The sequence below is a fragment of the Castor canadensis genome, chromosome 5 (assembly GCF_047511655.1).
Source record: "Castor canadensis chromosome 5, mCasCan1.hap1v2, whole genome shotgun sequence".
NCBI classification, from domain to species: Eukaryota; Metazoa; Chordata; class Mammalia; order Rodentia; family Castoridae; genus Castor; species Castor canadensis.
In genome coordinates, this window is record NC_133390.1 from 160,903,947 (window position 1) to 160,924,589 (window position 20,643).

At 48.4% G+C, this 20,643-nt stretch overlaps 2 protein-coding genes across 4 annotated transcripts; one reads left to right on the plus strand and one right to left on the minus strand.

Annotated features, from left to right (window-relative positions):
• Positions 1-2,243: 2,243 nt before the first annotated feature.
• On the minus strand, positions 2,244-12,544 carry Blcap (BLCAP apoptosis inducing factor). The gene is made up of 2 exons (XM_020187674.2): positions 12,389-12,544; positions 2,244-4,157 (listed from the first exon to the last, which is right to left on the minus strand). Exon 2 carries the CDS (start codon positions 3,981-3,983, stop codon positions 3,720-3,722), a length of 264 nt encoding a protein of 87 aa, XP_020043263.1. The 5' UTR covers positions 3,984-4,157; positions 12,389-12,544; the 3' UTR covers positions 2,244-3,719.
• Nnat (neuronatin) lies at positions 6,175-8,589 on the plus strand. Of its 3 annotated transcripts, none has more exons than XM_020187672.2 (3): positions 6,175-6,360; positions 6,531-6,628; positions 7,570-8,589. In XM_020187672.2, the coding sequence occupies exons 1-3, from the start codon at positions 6,281-6,283 to the stop codon at positions 7,797-7,799; spliced, it is 408 nt and encodes a 135-aa protein (XP_020043261.1). In that variant the 5' UTR covers positions 6,175-6,280; the 3' UTR covers positions 7,800-8,589. The 3 variants fall into 3 exon arrangements, with proteins under 3 accessions (XP_020043261.1, XP_020043262.1, XP_073930831.1); XM_020187673.2 differs by lacking the exon at positions 6,531-6,628 and adding an exon at positions 7,261-7,341 and having other exon boundaries at positions 6,178-6,352; positions 7,570-7,794; XM_074074730.1 differs by lacking the exon at positions 6,531-6,628 and having other exon boundaries at positions 6,178-6,352; positions 7,570-7,794.
• Positions 12,545-20,643: the final 8,099 nt, after the last annotated feature.

The following is a 20,643-nucleotide window of genomic DNA, read 5'->3' on the forward strand; positions in this document are numbered from 1 at the left end:
TCATTTTACTTTCAGCCCAGTCTCTTTAATCTGTAAGCACAGAGATGCTTGATTACATGGTAAGAAGCAACATCTCATTTATCACTTCACTGCTCAAACATTCAGCCTTGGTCTTAGGGTCTCAGCCTAAATGTCAATCCTAACCAGGCCTGCATCAGATCTCTCCAGAGATCTGTAGCACCTGCCAGTCCCTAGTCATGTATTTCTGGGATTATTTGCTCAATGTTATCCCCTTTCTCATTAGCCCAGAGGACTCCCTGATGGCAAAGACCATCCACTGTAGTCCCAAGGCCTAGTCCTGCATGAGGTTCTCACAAGCAGGAGGATCCCTTATGGGACATGCCCTTTAGGAATTTGGTCACTAACGAAGAGAAAGTGTGCCTTTCAGTACTGATAACAGCAGTACCATTCCATGGGAAGCTGAGTGAAGTGTTCTAGGCAAGGGATCTCCAGGGAGAACAAAGAAATCCAGGAAAGCTTCCTGACACAGAGGCATATCTGGGCTCACATGGTACACTGACAGCAAAGCGTAAAGCACATGCAGGCTGTCCCAAAGTACCCTGCCACCTACTCAGAGCTCAGCTACCTTCTTTAAGTGGGTGCAGGAGGACCCTAAGATCTTGAGAGAAAGAACTCCCAGGATATCAGGGCTGGGAAAACTTTTAGATCATATTTTACCTGTAAGGAAACTGAGCCTTAGAGCAAGGCATCTTTCTGGAGGCTGGTTACTAGGCACCACATGAGGAGTCACGGTGAACAATGGAAAGGTAGCCTATGATTTTTCTAAGGCCTGGTGACCCTACTTTTGCAGAAGAGGTATCTTCTTTTTGTTTTCCTGACAGGCATTTCAAGAAGAGGGGTGGGTGCTAGGCAAGGTGGGAAGCACTGCCAGACAGATAGAATGCTGATTTGGCAGGCACCTTGGGTGGGTTACAGGCTCCCTGTTGAAAGGGACACAAATCTTTCAGAGGGGGGTTTGTATATGACTCTCAAAGTAGGCTGACCTAAAACAGAAAGCTGCTTTCAAAGGGATGGCAAAATAAGCAATAATCTTGGCTTCGTTTATATCCAGGTGCCTCCACAGGAGAGTAGGGACACAAAAGCCTTTGTTTGTTTAGTTTGTTTTTGGAATTTGCCAATTGTCTATTTTGTTAAGTCTTCCCACTAGGATAGTTATCATGAGGTCCTGGGGAGTGAGGCCTGGGTCTTGCCCTGAAATCCCCAGCAAGCTTGGTACAGGGGCTCAGTGTTTGTTGAACAAACCATCCTCTCCATATGTACAACTCAGCTTGTTCAGCCTCTGCAAAACCACGATACAAATCCAGGCACCCAGAAAAGAATACAGAGAAAAACACCAAAGAATCAGGTAGAAAAAATACCCATCAGATAAAAATAAAAGTTTGATTCTTTAAAAGCACCTCTAAAACAGACAAATCTTTAGTTAAGTTTTAATCAAGAGAAAGCCAGATCAGCAATGCCAGGAATGAAAGAAGTGATGATGGGCAATTAGAAAGAGCAAGAGAAAACTGCATACAATTTTACAGTAATGAATTAAAGTCTAAGTAAGACAGGTGATCTCCCATGAACTTACCAAAACCCTTTCACGATTGTTCTCTCAGGAACTCCACACAACAGCCCTGTGCCTTGGCAGGCAGTGCTCCTAGTCTGTCTTCTGGAGGGAGGAAAGATTCAGAGGCAGATGCCCTGCACAGGCTTTCCTGCCATCTTACCAGGCATGGCCATGGAAGCATGAGCACACCTATGACATGGAACCAAACTACTCTTGTGCTTCTAGCCAATGCTTGAAGTCTGCTGGGTGGACAGCCAGTCTTATTTATTTTTCCACTTAAAATGCCATGAGGGGTTTTACTTTATTTTTACTTCAAAAACAGCACCATAAAAATCCTTGATGATTAGAGCCCCAGCTGTCTTAAGTTGTTTGTCAAGGGATCGGTTACTTAAATCTCCTATGGGGGAAACAATTTCAGGCGGGAAGCCATAGGAGTTGAGAAACCAAAGTCTCATCTCTGAAAACTTTCAGACTCCCTCCTGTTCACGGCCTAGCCTGGCCTGCTCCCCCTCCCCCAATCCCACCATCTGCTCTCCAGAGAGCAGATCAAATTTTCAGGCTAAGGTACTCTGGCGCCAAGAACTTGGCCCCTCTATGCTACTCCCTGCCTCCCACCAACTCAGAAATCCAACACCAAGACCCAAATGGACTGCAGCCACATGAGACCACAAAGTAAAGTTTATAAAGCTTTATTAAACATTTCAAACAGCTGTGCAACGAACACACCAGAAATGAAAGTTCTAGAACAGCAGTCCAAATGTTTCACAAGCATGGCCTCACAGTCCCATTCCCTAGATGGACTACCTCCAGTTCTGTCCTCTGCCTGGCCCACTTCCCTCACTCCTCAGACAAGAGAGAGGGATGGCTCCAACTGGCAAGACAACCATGCTGATCCCTGGTGGGCAGGGGCCAGGAGAAAGTCTCATTTGCCAACATTTGTTATTGAAGCGCAGAGAAAGAAAAAAGCAAGTGACAGTCACAAAGTCTTCCTGTGTATTCTTCGTAAGGTACAGTCTATATGCCCAGGAACGAAGAAGCTCCTGGCAGGAGGACGATGACCACTGCTCCCCTGTGTCTTGTCTGAACCATCTTGGAGTTCACTGTGCTGGTCACTCTGCAAGCCCCATGCTAAATAAAACTGCAGTGGTACCTACTACAACTAGCTACTAGTAGATCTCAAATCAGAACACGTTCGTAAAGCTTCTTCAAAAAGAATACACACATGTACTTGTACACACGCATACACACAAACACACATACAGGGCACACCAAAAAGTATCCAAACACCTATCGGGGGAGCGTGGATGCTATGAGCACACAAGTACTTTTCCATTCACACAGCTGGGGACTGCTGGATCTGTGTGAACACACCACCCCCATCCTGCAGAGCATGCACAGGAGACAAAAGGAGGCCCCCCCTCTGGATGGCTGAGAAAGGCAGGAGGAAGGGCAAAGGAAACGAGGCTGGGCTAGAACGCATGAGCCCAGACACCCAGGTCAAAGAGCAACATCTATCTGTTGCTTCTTGCTTAAAATGAAACGGAGAAAATACTGGAGGTTCATGGATAACAGTCAAGACATATTTCTGTCTAGCCTGCCAACAGGGAAAGAAGGATGAAAAAGCGAGGCTCTCGGGCGTCAGCAATCTCTTGAAATTCGAGATAAGTGCAAAAAACAAGCCCTGTCTTAGACAGGTACTCCCCAAAAAAGGAAATGGGTAGAGGAAACTAAAGGGAAGCAAGGAAAGGGACTGAGGAGTCAGTGACATTATGGGAAGGAAGGAGACCCTGATAAGGAGGGTCACATAAGTGACAATAAATCTGCCCAGGTTACACCAGGGTGGTTGACCAGGATGGGTGTGGACTCCTCGCAGTAATGAGGCGAGGGGGGTGGCCATCCCGCCGGCCAGGACCCAGATGGGACAGAACACACACAACCACAAGACCACCCACAACTATAGGACTCTACAATAAAAGCACCAGCCAGTGCCATTATTCACATTATAAGGATAAAACATCACAGGCCAAAAAGGCTCCGTCAGGAATGTGGCACCCGCAGGCTGCGGGATTTGAAACTCCAATGCTTTATGACCTATGTCAATGCCTCCCCTCCCGTCTTCTGCTTCCTTGGAAAGCTAAGAGGGCAGCTGTTAGGTGCCCACCACGCCAGGGTCGTGTGCGGATTCCGGAAGCGGGGAATCGGAGCAGTGGTACAGGAAACAGTTTCCCCAGCAGCTATAGCAGATGAGGAACAGGGCTGCCAGGAAAACCAAGGCACAAATCGTGCAAGGCTTCCGCTCCAGGAGGAAGCTGAGCAGGTAGAAGCCCATGAACATGGAGTGGCTGAACCACAGGGCGGGGTTGAGGGGCTTGGGGATGAGGAGGACGGGCAGCAGCCACTGGAGGCAATACATGATCTCTGCCGGGCAGGGCCTTCGTCAAGGCTGCCAGGCACTGCTGCAGGAACCGACCTAATGGGAGCCAGCGGGTGCAGGCGGCTGCCCTCCGCTTTCTTCAACCCTCTCTCCAGGAGCTGAGCCGCTGTGCTCTCTGGCTGTCAGCCTGGGATCACCAAGGCAGCAGGGATCCTGAAGAGAAAAGTCAACACAACAGACAGACAGAACAGACAGACAGACAAAACCAAAAAAAAAAAAAACAAAAAACAAAAAACAAAAAACAAAACAAAACAGAAAAAAAACAGGAACAGAATGTATGCTTATTTGGGGAAATGGATCATGGTTAACAACAGCAAATGTGAATGCCCTCTCCTCCCTACCCACCCATGGGAAGACTATTCCTCTCCAGGTCACCAATTAGGGAAGCCTCCTGAGGGTGTCTGCCCTGGGCTTCTATTGGGGGCTCTCAGGGAGGGCTTTGTGGCGGGTCTGCACAGTGGACTGGCTTTGCCTGGGCTCTGCCCAGCAGAGATCATGTATCGCCTCCTGGGGCTGCAGCCCGTCCTCAAAGGGCCCAGACCTCACAATGCCGCCCTGTGGTTGCCACAGGACACCAAGGGCTTCCTGCTGTGCCCCCGTGTGGTAAGGAAGGGTTCTGTATCTAGTTTCTCACTGAGCAGTAGGTGCGGTACTGAAAGGAGTGACAAGTTAAAGCAGTCTTTGCTGCACTGCTGGGCTGGAAATGACAGGCAATGGATCCTGGCAAGCTCTGGGACAGCACAGTAGAAGTGGCAATAAATATTTTGTTTTAAGATGGGAGCCTGGACCAAACTTGCCTTTATCAAATAGCCTCATATCATTTTGCCAAAACCAGCCAACTTCTTTAAAAGTCAATGTAGAAAAAAAAAAATCGCTTTGCTACTTTGACCAAACTGAACTCACTTGGATCATTACACCTCCATCTGCTGCTGGCATTGTATAAAACCCTGACCTCTATGAGCTTTTAATCAAAATTAATTTCTTATCCACATAGGGGCAAATGCCAGTTTGTCTCTGTGCCAGGTAGCTTGCTGCAGAAAGGTGCTTTCCGCTAGTCACTGGTACACTGGGGCCCTGCTGGCTGACCACCTTTTGGTCTTCACACTGGCAGAGCCCACACTCCGGGAGGAATCCACAGGACGAGCTCTCAGAGAGGGACCCAAGAGATGCTTGGAGAGGGACCTGCAAACCTGTGCTCTGTGCTCCGCTAGGGATTTGCAAGACGGGTGTGCTCAGAAGGGCTGGCTTCACCTTGATACCAAACTATGCCAGTCATAACCTTTGACGGCCGTAGTGGGTAAAACCCAGGTCCGTACTCCAGCTACCTGGCGCAAACCGTACAAAGAACCATGCTGGCTGAGGCAGGCCCACCACTGCCCGGGGGAGGGGAGCGGAAGACAGAGGTGGACATGAAGTGTCCACAGAAAACTACCCCCGAACACGTTCTGACCACTTGTTGGTAGAGCTCATTCCTTCAGCACACATAAAGGTTGCCAATCTTTCCGCATCCCTCCTGTGGAGCAGATCTTACTGCTTTTGCACCCAGAGCACAGTGCCCTGGCCCAGCTTCCCTACGATAGCCACCACCGCCACAGATCCCGATCTCCTCGTCACGGTTAAGAGGGGACACGGAGAATCAGGGAAGGGTTTCATGCTGAGGCCCTTCTCACAGCAGAGGATATGGGCTTAATACTCAAATTAGGAAGAGTGCTAAGCGGGGGTGTGGGGTGTGTGTGTGGGTAACGCCAAGGCTCCTAGAAGGGGTCTCTATTTCTATTTTGCTCACAGGACAGATGACCCCTCCCTAACTTCGGTTTTCCATCTGTGTCAGAGGTGCCTTCTGGCGCGGCAGTGAACTCGTCTTGAATTTGTAGCCAAGGCTTGCAGAGAGAGGCACTACGCCAAAAGGCTTGCACCCCTATATGCGACCCAGGCATGACGCCCCTCCATTTTACACCGAAATTCAAAAGCGGGCAGGGTGGAATCTTCTGGAAGGGGGCTAAGATGGGACTCAGGAGGCAGGGGTCGGTGTGGAAAGAGCAGATGGATTATTTTTTTTCTGCCCTAGCGAATGAGGAGTACCCCCCCCCCGCCACCCCTCATGAACCTCCCACCTCGCCCCCCCCCCGAAAGCGCGCATGCGCACTTAGGTGGCGGGAGAGTACTTAAGGCGCGGCCACCGCTGCTGCGGCAGTGCGCCCAACAGCGGACTCTGAGAGACCAGAGGACTTCAGCGAACCCTCACTCTAGCCCACCCACCCACAACTCTCGGAACCATGGCGGCAGTGGCGGCAGCCTCGGCAGAACTGCTCATCATCGGCTGGTACATCTTTCGCGTGCTGCTGCAGGTAAGTGTGCCTGGGCTCCGGGTGGGAGATGGCTCACGATGCGCGCACCCTAAACCCGCGTCGCGATTGCCGCCTCCCGTACCCCATCCTATCCCGATTGCCGCGATCCCTGTCTACCCAAGTGCCGCGACGGCACTCCGCGCCCCTACCCGTTCCCTGCGGCCACCTCCTCGCGCAGACCCTTCCCAGTGCGCCCGCGCCCGGCTGGGAACAAAGACTTTGGGGCGCGGCGGTTGCCCGCTGCGGACATCACTGAGGCTTTTAGCGACCCAAGTGGTAAGGAAAACCCGCTACATCCAGACTCGACCCCAAGAGGGAGGCGGGGCACTTGTATGTTTCGAGACTGTACAGCACACATAACAAATTTTCCGCCTTAAAAATTTGCGCATTGCAGGGAAATTTTCTTTTTAAAATACATACAAATATATTTAAATATAGCATTTGTGGGGGTGGGATGGAAAACACATCAACAAAGGCACTTCTCAGGAAAAAAAATAACTTTACAAAAACAATTCTACAAGTTCAAGTAAAAGTAATTAAGAGGAAAAAAAGAGAAAACCGCGCATTGCAGGAAAAAAGACATAAGACAAAAGCACTTCGTAAAAACGCATTAGCTAAAAAGCGCATTGCAGAAAAAATCAGACAAAGGAACTAACAGAAAAAAATGAATTGGACAAAAACAATTAGAGGAAAAAGCCCTTCGCAGGAAAAATGGAAGGGGAAAAAGTACTTCCAAAAAAGGACAAATCACTTTATGGAAAAAAAAAAAAAGGCAAAGTGCTTTGCATAAAAATAAATCAGAAGAAAGCGCTCTGCCCATAAAATCATTTACCCTAAAAGCTCCCTTTGCAGGAAAAATTTCCTGCTAAAGGAATCCTTTGCCAAAGGAATCGCATATTTCCTTCAAGGTGTTCCTGGAATGCTGCATTTACTGGGTAGGATTCGCTTTTCGAAATCCTCCAGGGACCCAGCCCATTGCGAGAAGTGAGGTATACCTAAGTTGTGGGTCCAATCAGCTTGCCGCCATGCAGCTCTCAGCACAGTTGGAAAAGCTCCAGCTGCCCTGACTCGTGGACAAGCTGTGCCCGTGCCCGCCCCTCTGGCCTATGCTGGACAGGCGGGCGGGGCCAGGGGTAGGGAGGGGGCGGGCATGGCAGCACCACAGACAGGCTGCGGGTGCACTCCACTAAGGGCGGGTCCTGGGTCTCTTGCTGCAGGTGTTCAGGTACTCCCTGCAGAAGCTGGCATACACCGTGTCCCGGACCGGGCGGCAGGTGCTGGGGGAGCGCAGGCAGCGAGCCCCCAACTGAGGCCCCAGCTCCCAGCCCTGGGCGGCCGGATCATCCGATGCTCCTGTGCATCTCCACCAGCATGGGAGCCAGTGCCGCGCAGGAATGGGGGGTCCCCTGTGCTCCCTCGCCAGAGGAGCACTTGTCAAGGTCAGTGAGGGGCCGATAGGCTCCAGGAGAAGCAGCACCGGCATTGATGACAATACCAGATTCCTTTCCAGCCCCTTGGCACCGGTCCAACTGCCGGTCGGGTAGGGGGAGGAGGGGGGATAGGGGAGCAGGCCCCCAAGATCTGGGCATAGGCACCGCATTCTGATCTGGACCGAGTTGGAGAAACTCATCACCACCTGCAAGCCATGGCCATGCCAGCAGGCCCCAGCAGGGAAACCCAAGCACCACACAAGCCAGCAGAACAGACATTCCAACATCACCAGCGGAAGCCCTGAATCTCTGCAGCAGAGAAGCCACCAACTTCGTGCGCGTGTGGCGGGACTTGGAGGGCATGGGCAAGGACTGAGAAGGGTTAAGAAACTGAAGTGGGGCCCTCACTGTCCTTTGCCTCTGGCACGTGCATTCCACCCTGCTGCCTTTGCTCCCTCATTCTCCCTCTCCCCTCACTGCCTCCCAATCCCACTCCCCTCCCCCCCCCAAAATGTGTCACTTAATTCGGACCTATGCAACCAGTAAAAGAATCCCATCTTTACTAAAACACCTTCTCCAAGCCCCCGGCCCTCACTGACCTTGCCTTTCCCTGGTCTCACGCAATTGTGGTTAATAGTGTGATAATCGCTAATTGTACTGATTGTTTAAGTGTGCATTAGTTGTGTCTCCCCAGCTAGATTGTAAGCTCCTGGAGGACAGGGACCACCTCTACAAAAAATAAAAAACAGTACCTCTCCCATCTCGCATGTCCTAGGACCCTGCGGGGTGGTGGAGGCACACCAAAAACTTGTCTCTTGTGGCTTCTTTTGCGAGTGCAACACACACTTTTAAGAGTGGGCTGATGTGCCCATTGTGGAAAGGACACTGCTTGGGAGAGAAGAAAGGGGGAGGGGGAAACAAGATGGAAATAAACTGGGTCCCTCAATAAGCCCCATTTCAATAATGTCCTGAGATAAAGGACTATTTCCCCTCCCCCAAAAGGAAAGGTGACATATTCACTTGTCCTGGAATGAGGGCCCACTTTCTGCTCCCCACCACAGTGGGGGCTTCACTGTGGTCCTGAAATAAAAGGCCATGGCAGCTTATCACTTTTGGGAAAGATGAGAGGGTAATGAGGATTACTGGCACGATTTCAGAGCATAAATCCATACTCCAGGTCTCCAACCAGGAGCCTCAAGGAAATGAGCATTGGGCAGGATGGACACTGGCTTGGACAATGAGTATGGCACCTCCCTCACCCAGCTTAATGCTCCAGGTTCCATGACCACTCCAAGACCATCCTGCCTGGCCTTGCAACTCTCTAGTCACTCCACCCCCATCCTCTTTCCCCACTACAAGGCTCCCTGGTTTTCTCAGCATAAGCCTCCCTATCCCTAGGGACATTACTAGGTCCCTGACCCAGGCTATCCCCGACCATCACATCAGGAAGGCTGGGCTTGCTGCTCTGCTCGCACTCCTCAGTGAGTCAGGGCTCTTTTTATATGGGGTCAGTTGACTTGTCTCACCAAATGGCCCTGCCACCTGTTCCACCTCATCTTTGGCTTTATCTGTCCCTGTCACTACACAACCTGTTCCTGGGTCAACACCAAGGGAGAGTTAGAAGGCCATAAATCTCTTCATGCCACTTCCTGAAATCCCTTAGTCACAGCTGTCACAAACACCTCTGGAGTACAAAGCACCTCACCCCCTTGAACTTGACTGTGCTTCCTTCCCCAACATAAGCCCCTTAAACTTCTCAGCCCAATCATCAGACTCTAAAATCACCTACAACTTTATTCAGCATCAGAAAATTATGGGGGCAAGGGGTACAGGTCTTGATCTGGTCTTCGCAAGGCCAAGATTCACCTTTAGATCCAGTGAACCCCCATCTACTAGAAATGGTCTACCATAAAAGCAGTAGCCAGGACTCATCAGGACTGAGGGTGGGGAGGGGGTGGTGTACAATCCTGACACTCCACCTGCCTTAGCTGGGTGGCTACAGCTGCTACCATAGCCTGCAGGTGAGGCAGGTCTCCTCTTGCCTCAGGTTGACTCATCATCAGGCAATGCCCACACCTCCCTCCTGAAGCCCATGTTTTGGCAGGCCCCAAGACAGGAAGTTTCTGTGGATTTCCACACTAACCCCACAGAAGCGTGCCCATACTTTGACGTGTTCTCAGTGAATGCTGGCCTTCCCTCAGAGTCTTGGAGGGATTGGCACACCTTCCCACTGCCCCAGATTCTCTAACCTCAGCCCAAGTTAGTTGGCTCCAGGGTGGCAGGCCAAAGCAGCATGGGAGGGTCTGGCTGCTCTAGACAGACATCCTGTTGTCCTCCCCCATCCCCTCAAACGGCATAAGGCTGCTGGTAACCCCACGGCTTTCCAGATGATCTTGGTAAAGGCCCCTCTATCCATGGTCAGCAGGGCACTGAGTATGGCATGGTGAGATGACAGACTTCCAGGCAAAGGCTGCTCTTGTGGCCTGCACATAAAAGGTCCACTCCTCACTTTCAGCTCCCACACTCAAACCCTTCTGTTCTGGCAGCGAACTAAAGCCACCTGAGAAGACAGAAGGAATTCGTTCCCTTTCCATCCCAGTACAATACTACAAGTCTGGTCCAAACATACCTTGTTTATAAATGTTTTCCACAAGCTATATCATTAAAATACTTTATTCTCACAGAACAATGGGATGTTTTGTTTTATTGTAAAACTGTTAGAACACAGAGCTAAATGTCCCCTTTTCCTAAACTGTTGCCACACACCCCTTCCCAAGGCCAAGGACACAGCAGATGAATTGTGAGGCGATTGCAATGGCTTTATGGGACTCCAGCAACAGATGAGACTCTTGGGACTAGTGTCTGAGAAGGTTCTTCGTTTCCTAGCCCAACCAGCTTTAGTTGAGTTGGAGGTGGGGGTTAGGTACCACAACTCTCAGAGGTGTGGGGTACTAGGTGACAGTTACTTCTTTTTGTGGAGTATTTGAATTGTGATTGGAAGAAGGAATTTTTTTTTCAAGAGGCTGGGTAGAGACAAATTTCTTGAGCTTTGGCTGCAGGGCAATCCATATGGGCTGAATGGGGTAGCGAGCCATTTGCTTACATATCTATTTTTGGACTTATCTCCTCAGGAGCCAACACCCCAAAGGGAGATTCTGAGCTTGCAGTTAATTTCCCTTCTCCCTCCAGATTTAAATTTGTGTACACATGCACACAGATACAAGTCTAGTCTAACAAGCCTCTTTTTCCAGGGTGAGTGACCTCTTGACTTCCTCCCTAGGCCTGAGACACGTCACTCCCATCTTCTCTGGAAATGATCCCTTGTATCCCCCTCTTTCCCTCCCACAGGGTCCATACTCCAGCAGGATCCAGATTCCTGAGCATCCCCAGAGCTGGAAGTCAGAGAGGAAGAAACCACGTGGCTCTTGGGATGTCACATAGTGACAGGCTTGAAATGGAATGCGTGTGTTTCAAAGATAGAACAACAAAAAAGCCTAACCCAGATTCCTTTTTGAAACATATGACAGATAAAAGGATAAACTGGGCTTAGCAGCAACTCTAAGAAGACAAATTTCAGGTAGAGAATTGATCTGGTCACTGGAAACTGAGCAGGTTTCCAGCAACGGAATCTTTTTATCAGATTTGCTTGACATTAATTATCTCTGACTTAAAACAACAAGCAAGCACGATCTAACACTTGGCATCAGTGCTGTAAGCTGCAACTTTTTTGGTCCCGGCTTTGGAGTTGCCGTCCAGAAGGCTGACAGGATGGTTGGATCATGTCAGGCAGGGCAGAGAAGCCGTCCCAACACACCAGTTCCCTAAAAGGGATAAAAGACGATCGGAACCTAGAAACAGAAAAGCCGTTTCTTTTCTAGGACAGACTGCAGCTTCCCAACATTTACTGTTGAAAAGGGATCACGAAGGTCTGGAAAAAAAAACTATAGGAGATATAGAAGAAGGAAGGAAAGAGCAACTGCCCCCATCCCCCATTCTTCCTTTCCGGGGCATAAGTGTGACCGGCATTCCGTTCCTTCAGCTGCCCTTGAGGGGCCACTCCCCGCACATGGAAGAGAGGGAACGAGTGTCCAGACTTGATGTAAAGTTAGAGGGAATGAGAAGCGCCTGCGATCTGAAGCCAAGCGTCACCCTAGCACCCCAGACATCAAAGGGGGGCCCGGGGTCCTTTTCTTTCTTCTCTCCCACGCTCCTTCATATTGAAAAAAGCAACTAAGTGGCGGGGAAAGAATGACAGGCCCCTCACAAGCTGCCCCAACCCCCGGGAAACCCGAGCCAAAAGGTGGTGGTCGCCCCTCGCCCCCTCGTTCTGCCTGCCCCACCCAGGGAGGGCGCTGACCTTGGAGGCAAGAGCGAGAATCCATGAGTAGAGTGACCCACCTTCAGGCTGGGAAGGGACCTCCCCTCCCCCTAGGCCCAGGGCAATCACCTGACGTCGGACAGGGGCGTTCCCACCCCCAGGTGCGCGGGAGGAAAACCCTACAGAGGGACCCAGCAACGCCTAAGGTGACCCCGAAGGGACAACATGGCGGCGCGGCCGTACTAAAGGGCCTTTCATCCCGCTCCCAGCAGGCTGACCCCACGGTACCTGCAAGCCCTGCCATGGCGCCGCCGCCACTGTCCCCGTCGCTGCCGCAGCCTGCCTCCACCTCAGCTAGCCTCCGACGCCTCAGAAGCTGGGGAGACGCCCCCTTCGTCTTCTAGTCTAGCTGGCCAAAGACCCCTCCCAGGATCGGGCCGCCTATAATGGGCGCCTGATCACATGGCCCAAAGTGTGGTCACCCTTATCCGCTCTCCCCTCAGTATCAGTCACAGAAGACCCTTTGAAGCCTTTATACATAATTCTATGAAATTATAGGACACCGAGGTCTTCAAACCCGAAGACTTTTTAATCAGGCACAGCCTAGGCAGCCCCGAACCACGGACTTATGGTCCCCTCATGAATATGCAGCAGATTGTGGTCTTTACTCATTGAGAGCTGAGCGGGCGTAGCTCGCCAGCTAGCTGGTTTCCTGGCCTCAGCTTTCTGCCAGGTCCACGCACTCCGGAAAACTTTCCGGTGGCTCAAAGTCCTCCCTTTGCCCCGCCCCTTCATCGTGAGGAAGGATTCAGGCTCTGAACTTGTTCCCTGCTCCTCCCCTTACCCTGTACCTTGGGGCAAGCGAGCCACTTGCTCCTCCCGACCCTTGGTTTCCTCCTGTCTGTTGAAATGCTTACCCCACGGTTGCAGTGGGTGCCGAATGAGTCAGTGTCTCCATTTATTAGCCAATTAGGCACATTCCGTGAGCACCTACTATGTGCAAGCGCAGTGCAAGAGGCAAGGAGGTAGAGCGAGGGGCATGTTCGCAACCGACCTCAAGGCGCTGCGAGGCTAAAGGGCGAGAATGTTGGAGGAAGGGGGGAGGAAATCACTATATATTAATTATTTTAATAAAATCAATGCATAATTATGGATTATGAAGGAAAGTAAGGAGGGCTTATGAGAAATTAATGGAGTCCTAACGGGTCAAGGGTGAGGGCGAAGCATCCTTGGGCAGGTGGTTTTAGGCTAAGAAACCAAGGACCACTAGGATTTGTGTGGGGTAAAAGTGAAGGGGAGAGGGGCTGGGGGCGACGCTCAAGTGACTAACAAAAAAAAAAAAAAGTGAGTGAGTGGACTTGGTCTAGGCAGAAGGGACAATTTGTTCCAGATGTGGATGTAGGGAGGAGCACAGTGAGAGGCTAGCCAGGAATAGGACCAGAAGTGCTACACGGTGAATTTGGATTTTGTCTAGAGCGGGATAGGAAGCCATCTTTATCGGGAATAATATGGAATTTGGGCCTTTGCACCCTGGTACACATCTTGGAAGGTGTGGGTGTGGGAGGCCAGCAAGGAGGCTGGTGCCTCCTTGACACAAAGACAGTGGTGGCTGGGGGAGCTGGAGGAGAGGATGTAAGATTGGGGAGGGTGGGTGCTGAGGCATCTGCAGTTAACTGCTTCGGCCTTGAGCAAAGGAAGGGGTGAAAGAGACCTTGACCAAGGTGGAAGAGCAGACTGAGAAGTTTGACCTTGAGAAGTTGCATTTGATACACACAGGCGTCATGGAAGTGTGGAGGGTGAGAGGCAGTTTTCTGTGATGTGAATTCCAAAGGGGAGCTGACATCCCTCACTGCATGAATGATACATCGTGGTGCTGGATCCCCAGGTGGGGAGGGAGATAGAAAAGTGCGCAGAAGAAGAGGAACCAGGAAAGGAGGCTAAGAAGCAGGAGGACTTGGTGAGCCTGAGGTCCCAAGGAAAAGGAAGAAGCATTCACTGGGGCTGACTGCTGTGGGCGACAGAAATGACATTATTAGGTTTGGAAATGAGGAGGGTTTGTGACTAAAAAAAAAAAAAAAGAAAAAGAAAACTAAATTAACTGGCTTAAAATATAAGTAGCCTGCCACTTAGTGGCAGGTGAATGGAGCAGCTCAGTACTGTCATGAAGGACCCAGGTTCTTCCCATCTCTCTGTTGTCCTTGTGTTGTGGTTTTATGCTCATGCTCACACATGGCTGCCTTAGTTCCTGGGGTCATATCCAAGTCAAGAGATGTCCACTTGTCCTCTAACTGAGACTCCATAGGCCTGGGTGTGGCCTCTCACTATCCTGCTGCTGATAGGCTAAGGGATGAAGGTACCGAGGCTAAGCATCCCTGTGTCCAACCCTGGAGGGAAAGAGAAGTCTTGTAGTGGAAGCTCTTGTTTAGAAAGAGAGAGGAGCTGGATCCTGACAGGAATTCAGAGGAACTAAAGTCCTCTGATGCAGAGGAAGTTGATCCAACCACTTCAGAAATCTGTCTCTACTAAACCTCAACATATACCTGTGCTATGACCTTGAATTTCTACTCTTAGGTATTGACCCAAGAGAAGTGAGTGCCAATGTCTACATAAAGACATGTGAAATGTTCACAGTAGATTAATTCCTAACTCAACTGGTTGGGAAATAGCCCAGTATCCATCAACAGAAGACTGGTCCAACGAATTGTGGTAAGTTCATCCAGTGGAATACAGATGGCCTTTCATGTCCACAGGTTCTGATCTGAGGTTTCAATCTCAAATTGAAAGTATTAGGGGAGGGGAGGACCTGCATCTGTACTGAACATGTGCAGAACTTTTTCTTGTCACTATCTCTTAAATAATGTAATATAACAACAGTTGACATAGCAGTTGCATTTTATTACATATTATAAGTAATGCAGAGATTATTTTAAGTGTACAGGAGGATGTGCATAGGTTTTATGCAAATACTATGTTGTTTTATATAAGACCTGAGCAGCCTTGGATTTTGGTATCCACAGTGTACTGGTTTTTACACATAAAAAGAACAAGCTGGCCAGGTGCTGGTGGCTCACACCTGAAATCCTAACCAGCCAGCTTACTATTCTCCCTTCGTCTTCTCACCATAACCATTTTGCTCCAGACAGCAACCAGGGTGATCTTTCTAAAATGACCCTGTGATTGTTCCTCTTGAGGGTATGTCCAGTTCCTCTGCCATCACCTGCCAAGGTCTGCCCCAGCCTTCAAAGCCCCAGATCAAATCCCATCTTCTCCATGAAGCCACTGCAATATGAAATCAGCAAATACTGACTCCGAGTCTAAAATGTGCCAGGCACTGTGCTGGGCACAGAGCACAGAGAAGAGAGATGCCACCTGCAGCCTGGTGAGGTAGGCAATAGAGCAATGCCAATGCACAAATCCTTCCCATGTCTGCTGATCCCTGCTACACCCTGAGTGTCTTGAGAGCAGGGCTCAGCTTTGGGTCTGGCAGGAGGGAGAAGGTGGTAACTATTGAATGCTATACTCTCCCATCCCTCTTTTTTTTGGAGACAGGGTGTCAGGCTGACCTGGAATTCACTACTGTAGCTCAGGCTGGTCTTGGATTACAGGTGTGAACCTCACCACATGCCTCCTCTTCTTATTTGTTCTCCAAGCCTTTGATTTTGGTGATAAGTAAGTTTGTGGAATTCACAAACTGGATGGCAAATTTGGGGCTAGATTATCAAGAATCAGGAAAGAGTTATGAATAGGAAAGCACAATACTTATTTTCCTATACCATCACTTTGACAATTCCTTTCTTAGAAAGTCAACATTTCTTTCTTATCAAGACTTAGATTCTGGAAATCCAATCTGTCATGGAACAGTAGTCACATACTAAAGCACCAAAGAAGCAATGTGATACCAAAAGATTTAAAATGTAATAAGAATGAAGTAAAGCCACGAGCAGTGGCTTATACCTGTAATCCCAGCATCCAGGAGAGTCAGGCAGGAGGATCAGGAATTTGAGGCCAGCCTGGATAACATAGTAAAACCTCATCTTAAGAACACAAAAATCAAAAGCCAAACAAAGCCAAAAGGATGAAATAAGCTCTGGGGTAGCACAGACTGCAGCCAGATGTTACTGTGTGTTCCCATTACACATTTACTAGCTGTGTAAATGTGTCACTTAACCTTTCTGTGCCTTGCTTTTCTCATCTGTAAAATGGGGAAAACATAAACCCTATCTGATATGGCCATCATTTGGGGGATTCAGTGAGTCAATAGCACCTATCCCATGGCATCACATTATGTCTTATTACAAGTGGGTAAAATGGATGATTCCAGGGCTGGGTCCCCTGTAGGCACCCTGGTTGGTGGGAAAGTCCTGTCTTTCCTGGTGTTTGCTGCTATAGCTGAACCCCTGAAACTGAGTAGAGGAAATTTAGCTGGTTCATAGATCTGAAGACTGGAGAGTCCCAGCAGGGTGTTGGAATCTGGCAAGCCTTCTAGCTCCACCCCCCACAGCAGAAGAAGGCATCCAGACAGAGCAAGCTGGGGCTTCTCTTCCTCTTCTCAGAAAGCCACTATGTCATCATGAGGGTCCCACTCTCCTAATTCATTGACTTCTAATGACTTTGGTGGAGATGAAATGACCAACACACACACTTTCGGGGCACGCATTGGAACTGTAACAGCCTCTTCAAACCACAGCTCTTAAGGAGGCAGAATCACTAAGTTCAAATCCCCGACCTGCTTTCATGACTTTGGAAGGTTTTTGTCTGGCTCTGGCCTGGGTTTTCCCAACTCTGAGGCCTTTTCATTCCAGACTTTTTAGGGCCTTCCCACTTGAGAAGGAAGCTGAACTATTTTAGCCAAGTCTATGGCGACACCTAGTGGTAATGTGGGGAACTGCCTAATCTTTTAAAATTCATCAACCTATTGATACAAATAGTAATGATATATGTTACTGTGTCCCAGATATTTTTGCATGAAATGTTCTGGTTAATTTTAAGCATAATCCTGTAAAGTATAGACTATTCTACTTATTTTACAGAAGAGGATATGAAGATTCAGAAAGATGAAGTCCAAGTTGGGTGTGGTGGTACATGTTTTATCCTATAAACAACGGGGATCCCTTGGAAGGTTTTAAACAGGGGAGTTGTATGATGTGGCGTGTTTGTGTGCGCGCCCGTGTGGGTGTGTGTGTGTGTTCTGGGGTTTGAACTCATACTTGCTAAGCAGACACTCAAATGCTTGAGCCCACTTTTTAGAGGGCAATACTAGGATTTGAGTAACGACCCCAGCACTCTGATTTTCATTTTAAAAGACCACTCCTGCTGAACTGAAAGGATTGGTGATCCAGACAAGTGGGGAAACAGGTGAAGACAGGTGTGTGGGTGGTGGGGAGATGGACTAGTGTGTGACTTACTTTGGAGGCAGGGCTGTGAGAGGATAGGGGATGACTCAGAATCATTCTTAGGATTTTTGGTTTGCAAAGTGGGTGGTTTGCTTTTGGTAAAATGGGTCAAACCAAAGGAAGAGCAGCTTGGGGATTCTGTTTTAAGTTCAGATCCACCTTCAGAGGGTGAACGCTCCTGGCTTTGTGCTTGTTGTTCTGTTTGGCCGAGATTATGTCAAGAGATTCCCAGTACTCAGGAATGGAAGGAGGGAATGGGTACTAGAGTACAGCTCATAGAAGCCCCAGGGCTCCTACTGTCCTGGCCACTGAGTAGGACATGCCAGTGACTCTTTCTGAAGAATTGACCGGAGGAGAAAGGAAGTCAGATTGCTTTTCAATACTTGCACAAAAGGATGCTCTGGGCTTTCCTCTGGAGAATCCAGATGGGCCCACATACAGATTGGAGCAGGAACTTCTTTCTGGCAAATGAATCCAGTGAGGCAGAACTTATTTGAGAGACTCAAGTTGATGTCCTGAGAAAGGGTGCAGATCTGTGGACAAAAAAAGTGCAAAGTGTGACCCTCACATTTCTTTGCTGGAAAGCAGTGGAATCCCATATAATTTAAGCAAAAAGGGAATGTATCAGCAGGATTTTAGGGCTCACAGAATTGAGAGACAATGGAAGAAGGAAACTTAATGGAGCAGGAACTCCTCAGGCTTCCCTCCTGCCTCAGGACCTTTGCATGTGTTGTTCCCTCCTTTGCCTGCCCTTCAGCACTCAGCTGACTCTAACTCACTCCTGAGGTCTTGGCTTTAATCCCTCCCCAGTTTTCCGGAGGAAGTCAGGTTCCCCTGGCGGATGCTGAGGGCTTTTCCTGTGTAACCTTAACATAATTGTGAGTAGATAACCACACCAAGCAGTAAGCGCTTAATGAGTGCTGATAACCATTGTAATTGTGGTGACCATTTCATGAGCACCCATCTATGTCAAAACTTAGAAAACTCGCCAGAAGTGATGGCACATGACTGTCAGCCCAGCCCTCAGGAGACTGAGGCAGGAGGATGATAAGTTCAAGACCAATCTGGGCTAATACTGAGATCCTGTCTAAAAAAAACCAAAAAAATCTTAAATTCTGTTCTGCATTTCCTTATATGTTGATTATACTTCAATAAAGAGATAAAACACAGAAACAAACAAACTATAGGTTGAGTATCCATTGTTCAAAATGCTGGAGACTAAAAAATGTTTTAGATTTTGGATATTTGCATATATAGGAGCTATCTTTGGGATGGGACTTAAGTTAAACATGAACTTCACCAGTGTTTTATACACACCTCATACATACAGCCCAAAAGGAATTTTTTTTATTGTTTTATTATTCATATGTGCATACAAGGCTTGGGTCATTTCTACCCCATGCCCCCACCCCCTCCCTTACCACCCACTCCGCCCCCTCTCTCTCATCCCCACCCCCTCAATACCCTGCAGAAACTATTTTGCCCTTATCTCTAATTTTGTTGAAGAGAGGTATAAGCAATAATAGGAAGGAACAAGGGTTTTTGTAGTTGAGATAAGGATAGCTATACAGGGGAGTTGACTCACTTTAATTTCCTGTGCATGTGTGTTACCTTCTAGGTTAATTCTTTTTGATCTAACCTTTTCTCTAGTTCCTGGTCCCCTTTTCCTATTGGCCTCAGTTGCTTTTAAGGTATCTGCTTTAGTTTCTCTGCGTTAAGGGCAACAAATGCTAGCTAATTTTTTAGGTGTCTTACCTATCCTCACCCCTCCCTTGTGTGCTCTCGCTTTTATCATGTGCTCAAAGTCCAATCCCATTGTTGTGTTTGCCCTTGATCTAATGTCCGCATATGAAGGAGAACATACGATTTTTGGTTTTTTGAGCCAGGGTAACCTCACTCAGAATGATGTTCTCCAATTCCATCCATTTACCAGCGAATGATAACATTTTGTTCTTCTTCATGGCTGCATAAAATTCCATTGTGTATAGATACCACATTTTCTTAATCCATTTGTCAGTAGTGAGGCATCTTGGCTGTTTCCATAACTTGGCTATTGTGAATAGCGCCCAAAAGGAATTTTATTTTATTTTATTTTATTTTCTTACTCATTTTTATTTTTTATTTTTTTTTTCATTTTTCTTTTATTATTCATATGTGCATACAAGGCTTGGTTTATTTCTCCCCCCTGCCCCCACCCCCTCCCCTACCACCCACTCCACCCCCTCCCGCTCCCCCCCTCAATACCCAGCAGAAACTATTTTGCCCTTATCTCTAATTTTGTTGAAGAGAGAGTATAAGCAATAATAGGAAGGAACAAGGGGTTTTGCTGGTTGAGGTAAGGATAGCTATACAGGGCATTGACTCACATTGATTTCCTGTGCGTGGGTGTTACCTTCTAGGTTAATTCTTTTTGATCTAACCTTTTCTCTAGTTCCTGGTCCCCTTTTCCTATTGGCCTCAGTTGCTTTAAGGTATCTGCTTTAGTTTCTCTGCATTAAGGGCAACAAATGCTAGCTAGTTTTTTAGGTGTCTTACCTATCCTCACCCCTCCCTTGTGTGCTCTCGCTTTTATCATGTGCTCATTGTCCAATCCCCTTGTTGTGTTTGCCCTTGATCTAATGTCCACATATGAGGGAGAACATACGATTTTTGGTCTTTTGAGCCAGGCTAACCTCACTCAGAATGATGTTCTCCAATTCCATCCATTTACCAGCAAATGATAACATTTCGTTCTTCTTCATGGCTGCATAAAATTCCATTGTGTATAGATACCACATTTTCTTAATCCATTCGTCTGTGCTGGGGCATCTTGGCTGTTTCCATAACTTGGCTATTGTGAATAGTGCCGCAATAAACATGGATGTGCAGGTGCCTCTGGAGTAACAGTCTTTTGGGTATATCCCCAAGAGTGGTATTGCTGGATCAAATGGTAGATCGATGTCCAGCTTTTTAAGTAGCCTCCAAATTTTTTTCCAGAGTGGTTGTACTAGTCTACATTCCCACCAACAGTGTAAGAGGGTTCCTTTTTCCCTGCATCCTCGCCAACACCTGTTGTTATACAGTATTTTTAGTGCACCTGCATTTTGACTGTGGTGAGTCACGTGAGGTCAGATGTGGAATTTTCCATTCGTGGTGTTATGTTTGCTGCTG